The 10448-nt window shown below is 39.0% G+C and overlaps 1 protein-coding gene across 2 annotated transcripts; it reads right to left on the bottom strand.

The window, feature by feature from the left end:
- Positions 1 to 2764: 2764 nt before the first annotated feature.
- Positions 2765 to 10266, bottom strand: wu:fa19b12 (uncharacterized protein LOC560551 homolog). Of its 2 annotated transcripts, none has more exons than XM_037099433.1 (5): positions 10037 to 10266; positions 8384 to 8979; positions 7985 to 8106; positions 4666 to 5304; positions 2765 to 3434 (listed from the first exon to the last, which is right to left on the bottom strand). In XM_037099433.1, exons 4-5 carry the CDS (start codon positions 5056 to 5058, stop codon positions 3267 to 3269), a joined length of 561 nt encoding a protein of 186 aa, XP_036955328.1. In that variant the 5' UTR covers positions 5059 to 5304; positions 7985 to 8106; positions 8384 to 8979; positions 10037 to 10266; the 3' UTR covers positions 2765 to 3266. The 2 variants fall into 2 exon arrangements, with proteins under 2 accessions (XP_036955328.1, XP_036955330.1); XM_037099435.1 differs by lacking the exon at positions 10037 to 10266 and having other exon boundaries at positions 8384 to 8655; positions 8914 to 8979.
- Between the last annotated feature and the right edge of the window lie 182 nt (positions 10267 to 10448).

The raw sequence follows: 10448 nt of genomic DNA, 5'->3' as shown, positions 1-10448 counted from the left end.
TGCTCTGCTCACTAGACATATCTAACAATGGCCTCACTGAGGAGAGTATTGTTGGTGGGAAACATAGTCACATACATCCCCTTCCTGAGATTAGTACAAATGGCTGGTTGCCGGTGTGCCTCCTCCCTGCGACAGACTGTGTAAACACTAAACAGCGCTATGAAGTGTAACTGATGTAGCTCACAGTGGTTATCATAGCAATTATATTTCTCTACAGACAATAAAGGTTACTGGTTTACCATGTGCAGCAGGCAGCATTAATCTTAGACTTGCCACATGACTAAAAATTAAACAACTAAAGCATTACTTTAAGCAGAGGTGGGAACTCTAAGGGTCCTTGAGGGGGTTCCAGGGGTCCCCCCCCCCCAAAAAAAAATAAGAATAATTAACTGTATTATCACTTTCACTAATTCTATCCATTAGTAACACAATGACAGAAAATGTGACTATTTCGGTGATAGGTTTCATACACTATAATAAAACATCTATGGACAAATTCTCAACAAATGGGGTCCTTGGCAAGAAAAGGTTTGAGAGCCACTGTTTTAAAGATCCTGTGCTCTAAATGGGAATTTAAACTTGACCAACATATCAGGCAGCTGATTTTAGTGATCAATAGTGGCCTATTGAAGTATATCTGTATCACTGTACATGTTGCCCTGCATTCATCTATTTAAAAACATTTTTTTACAGAACATAATGCCAAAAAAAGAGGCTTGTAATTCTAAGTGAAGATTACTGTTTTAGTTCACTGATGTCACATTTCACAATAAAGGTTGTTGTTAAAATGTACAATATCCTGCCTCCACTGATCACTTATCTTTTTTGCAGCGTCATTAATTTAATATATAGAGATATTACAAATACATTACAAATGGGCTCTAATCTACACACATATTCCTATATCTTATTAGTTTCCCACTTTATTTCATAATTAAAGAGGTTGTTGTAAAACGTGTAAGCTTTACAACAGACGTTTTTGATGACTTGATTTTTTTTTTTTTTTTTTTTTTAAGCATGACAGCATACCACCAGATGAGAGTTGAATATCTAGTGTCAACACGTATTGTCTCCCTCTGAAAAGTTGTGGAGTTTAAGTATAAAGATGCACAAAACGCTTATGAAGCAGGTTAAGAGTAGTGACCAACCTGTGAAGTGAGTAACATGACTAGTTATGTCTAATAAACAGGACGCAGTCAAAAGTAAAAGGTCATTTCTCTCAGGAGGACGCTGGACACGGAGCAGAGTGAAGTCGTTTCACTCACCTTGCAGTTGTTACATGACATGCAGCTAGCTGAATTACCTGCTCGTTAGTGAAATCATATCGAAACTTAGCTAACATTAGCCATTCGCTAACGACAGCTACTAAGTAGTGCTGAATAAATAGCTGAGCTATTTCTATACACCCGCTGGCAACAAGCTGGCCTCGTCAGTAAACTTCACAATAAGTTTAGAACGTATTTTTAAGTACTTGTTGTAACGTCACATAACTTACCATGTCTCCACACCTTTAGAGTTAAAGCCGTGTAACTTGTGACGATATGAGCCCACATGTATCCCACCACTTCATCATCAGTTGTTCCCCTGACCAGGACTGACTGCCCTTTTATCAGCCGCGGGTCCAAAGGGCAGAGCAGAGTTTCTCCGAGAAGCCTTTATGAGTTCATGACCCCCTTCTTCCAGGAGGACACACTCAGCTGCTGGGCTGTCAGCACATAGTGAGAGAGGAAGCGTGATCGAGCCCCTCGCCCTGTTCTGAGTAAACAGGCAGGAAGGTGTGGGAAGGGTTAAGAGGTGCAAGGAGGATGATGGAAACTGATTTGCATTTGATTCCGTTTTCTCAGCCACCTTTCTAGTACACACTGAGACAGCTGATTACAGGGTCAGTACCTGGAAAGAGCAGAGCCTGTGTGGTGCTGAGCTCTTCTCATCAACAGCTGGACCACATCCAGTGAGGATGCTCCATCAGGACAGTGGAGGAGTTGTTTTATAGAATAAATCAGTTGGAATGGGTGTTGCCATAATACCCCTTCCATTTACTTTATTGTGCGGTTAAATCTGTATTTAATGTCATGTTATTTGCCACCATAATTCTATCTTTAACTTTATATTAGGGTTGAGATTTCCACTTCAGAAACCAATAGGATATTACAGATATTACCAGATAACATGTCCCTTATCAGAAAGAATACAGAAGTTTCAGGAGTCTTCGATTTATTTCACAAAATATGTCCAGATATGGAGCTTGACACAAATTTGAAAATGTTTTTTTAAGAACAAGAACATGGTAGAATTAAATACCATCAACATTGTCAATGTTTTATACTCATTATACCTTGAAACCGACACACCAGTGCAACCTTGCTTTAGATCTTAAAGCTTTTTGTTATAGAACTTATATTTCATTTTAGGATGAGCTTCAGGTTCTTTTTTTTCCTGTTTGCAAATGACAGATGTACAACAAAATCATTTTGATAAAATACTATCGTGGCTCCTCAGGAAGCTGCATGAAATCTGACAAATTTCCTCCAGTGATGTCACTCAGTGGTTGTTAAGTTGCATTGTGGGTCGTGCAGGTGGCACATTTCGAAAAGGAAGAAGAGTGCATGAAATGCAAAAGGGGATAATTCTTGGTCTGTTGATAGTGATAATATGTGTTTGTTTTTTGTTTTTTTAAATCTTTTTTTTTCCCCTTTCCCACAACATGCAAATCTCAGTCACACATACTCCAAAAGTGATAGTAATGCCAAAAATCACACTCAGAAAGATATTAAACATTTTTTAATAGAAACTGTGGTGTACAGACTCGACTTTTCACACCTAATCTCTGTAAGGTTATATAAAGTTTGCAAGGTAAGGACTGTGCACAAAAACAAAAAGACACTAGTCACGGTTGAACACCACACTATCTGAAATGCTTCTCACACAAAGCTGTTTTCAACTTTAAATGAAAATATGTAGAATTTGCAGAAGGAACACTTCACTGAGCTTTAAAAAAATGTTTTGGTCCTCACTGTAAGAACAGGGTTGTTGCAGTGCAAATCTCACTGCTGTTTCATAACAAGTCACTGACATCTTCCAGCAGCAGGAGGCTCACTCACTACAGCCTGATTCACTCTGGGCAACCATAGCAGTCTGCAACATCAGGTTAATCTCACCTGGATGCATTTCAAGCAACTTCATGTGCTTTTGACGTGTCTGTCTGCTGAACAGCCTCTCATTTTCATCCTCATGTTTGTCTGCAGGTGTCAGAACAGAATCAAACTTCAGGTTTCCATGGCATCAGAAGAAGAGACTTTGCCTTTTGGCGTGTCTTTTGTTTGAGAATGGTCACAGGCATCTTCTAGCAGTGAAAGGTCGAGTTCAGGTAAGGGAACCCTCCAGTACTGGAAGGAGTTGTAGGTGCAGTCTTCGGTGTTGGTGTCTTCCTCAGCCTGAGAGTGATGAAAAAGAGAGAGGGACTGAGGTCACAAGAAAAACTGTCCAATGCAACAAACAGTAATATTTTAGACTGGGTATAAATGGTAGCCCTTATCTGGGCTGGATAATCAACCCATTATCAGATCCAATATTCTGCATGTTTCTGATTATCCGAATCTTTGGGGGTATTTTCTCAATTGCTAAAGAATTAATTTAAAGAAATGCACTATTTTGGCTCAGACCTATCATGCCAGCAAATGCCTGTAGTGCACCGCCTCACCATAGTCTTAAAAGGTGTCTCAACCAGCAGGTCTGTGTGGACAGCTACCTCAACCACATGGCTGACAGATACCCAAACAAGTCAAGGGAGATAAGACAGAGAATTGATCTGATTCTGCAAGTAAAACGTAACTTTGTTGTCAAATATTTGTCGTGGAGTAAAGGTTCAGTGTTTACTTCAAATGTGGTATATACAGTAGCAGTAAATGGAAATCCTCAAATAAAGTAAATTGAAATAGTACTTAAATACAATATTTGGGTAAGTCGTACTGCTACACTCCATCATTATTTGCTCTAAAAGTTGACACCAAGATTTTTTAATTTTACAGCGAATATTGGTTATTGGCCTGCTTGAAAACAGGTGTTAAGTCATACTGAAGTAAAAGTAAAGATACTATGTTACTGTAAAATATAACTTTGGTGAAAGTGAAAGTTTATTTGTGCTTCACTTAAGTCTCTAAGTATCTGACATATTACACAGTACTTATATAGATATCAAACGTAATAGTTAAAGTAAATCATACATAAATATTTTTATCTCATTGTCTGTGTAATAAATACATTTACAAATGTGCTGGTTTGGCTCTGGCACAGCATGTAATCTACAAGTAACTACTAAATAAAGTTATCAAATAAATGTAATGACTGGAAAATACAATATTTGGCACAAAATGTAGTGGAGTGGAAGTGTAAAGTAGGAGAAAATGGAAATACTCAAGTAAAGTCCAAGTACATCAAACTTGCACTAATGTGCAGTAGTAAAGTATATCTACTTAGAAATATTTTATCACTGTTGATCACTAATAATTACAAACAAACATTTTTGCTGGAAGTGGCTGAAATACAGTGAACTAGTCAATGAGTAAAGGATGTCATCTAGTGGACATTTGCTGCCATTACATCGGCTCACTTTCAACATCGTCACTGAGACGACTGCAGATTTTTGATGCATTACCAAAAACTCACTTTATCATTAACTTGAGGAGTGGCAGTCCCTAAAGCCTTGCATTCCTCTCGATGTCGTTTCTTGGAGCTCGTTAGTGTGCTGGAACAGCGACGGTCCTGGAAACTTCCAGAAGCCTGCACTGCAACACTGGCCGCGTGTTTCCTCGTGTCGCAGCAGTGTGTGGCCTTGCGACAAAGAAGCACCGCTTCTTCATCTCCCACCTCCGGCTCCTCGAAGTAACTCGGCCTCTTTCTGGAGCGGCTGCCCAGCAGAGCCAGCAGGGACGGCGGGCTCACACCCCCGATGGGAGCCATGCTTCCCAACTGCATGTCAACACTGCAGAGAGAGCGGCAGCATCTCTTGGAGGGAGAGTCGGGCAGCAGCAGCGGGTCCTCGGCGCGTCGTTTCGCCATTTATACTGGCAGTGTCGGTGCACTTGTATACAGCAGAGAACTCTGGCTCTAGAGTGGTTCGCAGCGCGTGTTGAAGGTGGATGTGTTCGGGTTTAATCCGCAAACATCCAACACCGGAAGTACAAAATGTGCGAGGCAGTGAGGATAACCAATCAGAGGAGAACACCGCTGGTAGAGCGCACTCCAGTAGAGGCCACAGACATATTACGTCATAGTCGCCGCCATATTTGATGTTGGAGTTCTGCCCTGTAAACAAATATATGTAGGAGTGAAAACTGTGGGTTTTCTGGATAAAAACGTTATATTTAAGTAATTTAGATTAAGATTTTTGAGTACTCATTTGAGTACTAATACTGAAAATTATTGAGACAAAAACTGAATGATCACCAAATCAAAATATGACACTGCCGTGAGTGTGATTTCTTTTCATTTACCAGTGAAGTGATTAAGTCCCATACAAACATTTTATGGAAAACAAAAGTAATCTTGGAGGTGGCTATTGTTATAAATATGCAGTTTTATAAAAATGTATCATGCAAGTCAGTTGTCCATATTTTGTTTGATCAATATCATGAGGACTAAGTGCTTGAGACAATTTGACCAGTTAAAGAAGAGAAGGGATTTCCATTTCCTCTTAAAAATACGGGATGAAAAGTGCCAGTATAATTAATACTAAATACAACAGACTGATCCAAAAAACGGGATTGCTTTATTTGTCCTGATGTAAATTTATCAGACATAAAGGCTCCCTCATAAAGAATACACACACTTGGTGCAGTACATTTCACTGTCTACTTTCAGCACATTTAAAGCAGTGGGTTTCAAAGACCCCCAGGGATCCTTGAGGTGGTTCCAGGGGGTCCCTTTCATTAATAGTTCAATGGCCAGTTAGTCCCATGAGACAATGTATAAATGTGACTATTCTGATCATAGGCTTCACTCTCTTCACTGTTATCTCCCCACATAAGTTATAGAACTTGACTAAAGCATATCTAACAACAAATACCTTGATAGATGAGGATCACTGAGACAAAGTTGTATCATATAATGGCCCTTTACCTATTACTTATCTATTCAGGGGTCTTTGACATGAAAAATTTTAGAACCACTGATTTTGCCATGCTTACAGTGCAACAGCATCATTGTCCCATCATTTCATGGTCACTAAGACATTCAGGACAGGCTTTAATGTGCCTTAGGATGAACAATGCATTGATTTTGCAAATTCCTATAACTGGAGTTTGGCAGTAAAGCCTTACACTGTTTTCACTGCTGCCTTTGACCCAGATTGCCTCGTCTGCTGGGGCACTGACCTGGATCCACAGTAAATTTGGCTACATGACACCTCTGGAACTTTATATGCGAGACATTCCAATAAATCCAACTTTATCGATGTTGAACCAGCATCAATTTCCAGATTTTCTAACAAATTTTTATGTTAAGCAATGTTATGTAGGGTACTCAAGTGATTGTATAGAATTATAAAACAAGTTCATTAGTTGCATTTAAATCTAAGTGCTGTATCATAGGCAGCTGTCCTTGTTTCATTCAGTCCAGTTGCCTCCGATGCAGCAGCTAGATTTACCATGACCTGGATGAATGACAACCTTCATTAACATGTTGCTGCTTTTAATTTGTCATTTGGTCCAATGAACCCCCATGGGAAGCAGTGACACTCCATCCCAGAAACATAATTAAACCACTTGCAAGTTATCCACACATTACACTAGCTGGATTCTCTCTCTTCCAACTGATCAAATAATTAATTGCTTTTGTGAAAGATGACAGAATTTAAAATGTGGAGGAAATGTGTTGTCATGCATCTCTGTCTCCCAGCAGTAAACTATAGTCAAGCACTATGTGTCTGTTTCCCTCCCACATTCTTTCCCAAGGTTGATAATTTCCAAGAGAAAACTCTATGACTGCCTAGGTTTGTTTTCCCCACAGCCTTGTGTGGTATTATCATTGTCACAGAAGAAAACATTAAATCCCAACTTCAATAAAAAATGAATGACTTACTGAACATTTTACATAGAAATGAATTATATTTGCCTTTGTTACTTTTTTAACCCTCTTGCATTGCACACTGCACTTCATCACTGAGTTTTGGCATTTTGAAAGCAACACTTTTTAACACTTTCTTTATCTTCATCTCCCTCATGGAATAAAAGTAATTTCTGTTTGCTGTGATTTTACACCCTTTCTTCTGAAAATTGAAATAAAAAGTGATTTGACTGCTGAAAATTGAGATCACCAACAATTAATATTTACACGTATTTTATTGATTAAAGCATGTAATGCTGGTATAATCTAGAAAAGCTGGATCTTCCCTTTAAAGTCCTCTCACGTCTGCAGACCTTTAATAATGGTTGGAGACTAGTGCTGTGCACACATGCACATAATGTTTATACCAAAAAAATCACAAACTAATGTGCACACATTTCTATTGACCTGTATTGTTTTGTGTATTCAACTCATAAATTAAACTTTTGAATCTGTGATTGATTCATGGATTCTTTTTGTTTTTAAGGACATTTGAATGAATAAACAATTAGTCTTTATTTAATACGATTGGTGATTTGATTAGTGTTTGTTCCACATTTAAGTGGAGAACAAACTTAAGATTTCAGTCCACATCCACTCTGAGGAGCCAAAGGAAGAGTCCTGCCCTGTGAAATCAAAAACAAGTCACGATAGTTTTTCTAACATCACAATTCCTCCTGTAGGTTAACAGACATCATGATGTTGATCACATTTGTCCTGCAGACTCAATCATCTTTAAATAAACCAACTTTAGTGTCTATTGTCAGAGAGTTTTTGTCTCCATCTTTTATAATGACGATTGTGAATGATAGATGATTATAAAGCTAGCTAGCTAAAAAAAATATCAACATGTAAACTTGAGATTATAACCACTTTATATCACCTTTGCAACTTCTGAAGTCTTAGTTTCCAACTTGTCTTGTGGTCAGCTATCCCTCTCATCTGCTCGGGAGAACAAACTTCTTCTTCATCAAGGAAACTGCTGGAAACTTTTTTTTCACGTCTCTGAAAAAAAAAGTACAACAAAGTGAGTAAGTTGAGTTATTGATTGAGGCATCATAAGACTTAAATGAGACTTATGGCGATGCAAAAAAATTATATCAAATCACTACAAAGTGAACAGGATAGAACAATAATGGAATTATTAAGAAGGATGTAATAAGACTTGCAGGATACTTCTGTCAATATCAATTATTACTATACCTCAGATAAAGACATCTATACACTAGCACAAAAAGAAGTTTGACAACAGATAATAAGATAATAACTTACAAATACTTACTCCATAATGTTTTGCATCTCCTCAACTCTTCTTCCGAGCTGTGATCACCAGACTCATCAGTCCTGATGCTGACAGACCAGGCAGACAGATTAATGCTGTCATCATCGTCTTCATCATCAGAAGACACTGGGGGGATGTACTCACCTTCCTCATACTCACCTTCCTCATCCGAAGACAGCACAGGGTAGTGCTCACCTTCCATATACTCGCCAACAAACTCACCTTCCTCATCTGAGGACAGACTGAGATCACTGAGGTACAGCATCTGAATACTAGAAAGACAAGAAGGAACAGGGGACGGGGGAAAGGGATGTACTCACCTTCCTCATTGGAAGACATCGGGTAGAACTCGCACTCTGAAAACTCACTGTCAAGATCACCTTCCTCATCAGAAGACAGCACAGGGTAGTACTCACCTTCCTCATACTCAGCTTCCTCATCTGAGGACATCAGGTAGAACTCGCCTTCTGGAAACTCACTGTCAAGCTCACTTATCTCATCACCCTTGTCATCTGAGGACCAATACATACCTTCTAAGTAGATGGGCCTGATCACCTCAGCTCAGTCAGCAATGCTGTCCGAAATCCCAGGGGGGCCTTCAGAGGGGAGGACAATATACATGTTGATATTATTTGCTGTATAAATATACCATACATCAAACAAACAACTCTTTGTAACTGCTCAGTGACGACAAAAGAGACCTCGCCATAAATAAACAGATCTTCCACTTTTCTGAGCAGGATTTAAATTCAAATAGCAGTAGTCAGATCAATTTTTAGTCACATGAAACCAAAGAGGAAAAAATTATTGGGGAGGACTGAGCAGGACATGAGCATCCTGGCCAACATGGCTTTTCTGAAATAAGCATACAAGAATATTTTGCTTCTGTTTAAGGGTAACTCATACATTGTTCTGTCTCGTTTAATAACCTGCAAATAATGGGGACATTTAGACAGACATCCCTGGACTGTCACAGACTGATTCATGACAAACCACTTTTAACTTTTATTCAACAACCGGCATGTCAAATCTGAGCTTTCAATGTGATCATAAACATCTTCTCTAAAGTACAGTGGATTTAATTCTGTATTCTGTTGGTGATCTAAGGAATAAAAGTAAACAAAGACCAACTGTAGCTGCAACGATCAAATTAATCTATTAAGCTAACCACACAGAGGAAGCAGCGATGTTTGTTTATACCTGTGCGTCCTACACGTTCTGACAAGAGAGCTCCTAATAATTCCACCGTCTCCATGGAGAATTTAAAAAATATATGATTGGGGGCATTTTTTGTAAAATGGCCCAGTCGCCATTTTTTGTTTTGTTTTGGACAAAAGTTGTCCCCAAATACGAAAAAAGTGACCCACTCAAACAAAAATAACAGTGTTTTCAAATAACTACAGGACTGTTAGTTCATTCTGCAGCTGTCCCGCGAAATTTCATGTACTCTTAACAAAAAATGACGATTTTACACGGAATAAACGTAGAGCAAACATCAACCGAGTGGTTTTCAAATTGTTATACTTGTTTTTTGACCTTTAAAAAAAAACTTATTAAAACACTCATTTTGAACTATACGCACATTTAAGAGCTTAACAGAAGCGAACTTAGAAATCTGGGTGTGAAACGATGTGAATTTTAAAGTTTGCTCACCTCAGTGTGGTGGTTGTCTTGCTCAAGGGCAGTTCCAACCAGCAGGTGGTCCTCCAGGTGGGTCAAGCCAACCAACGAGAGGTCAGTTCTCAGCAGAAGTTCACTTTTCCAGTGATGGTAGTTATCCTCTCATCCGGTAGTCCAAAAGTACTAAATCAGATTTGCAGAAACGCCAGACCACTCTTGTCAAAATCCTGTGCAATCTGGCTGATTGGACTGAGTTTATATAGGCCTCCGGTCTGACGTCGGACGCAAGCATTGACGCATGCACGTGCGTGATTAACTCTGAACCAGCTGCTGTGTGGCACAAACTAGAGAGTACTCATTCATACTAATTACTTGTTGTAATACTATTACCACATGTAAAGTGATACGTAATAATGAGTCCCTATATATCTGGCACAGGCACCAA

The sequence above is a fragment of the Acanthopagrus latus genome, chromosome 5, assembly GCF_904848185.1.
Source record: "Acanthopagrus latus isolate v.2019 chromosome 5, fAcaLat1.1, whole genome shotgun sequence".
Classification (NCBI taxonomy): domain Eukaryota; kingdom Metazoa; phylum Chordata; class Actinopteri; order Spariformes; family Sparidae; genus Acanthopagrus; species Acanthopagrus latus.
Note: the sequence above shows the minus strand (reverse complement) of the source record. Positions and strands in the feature narration are given on the sequence as shown.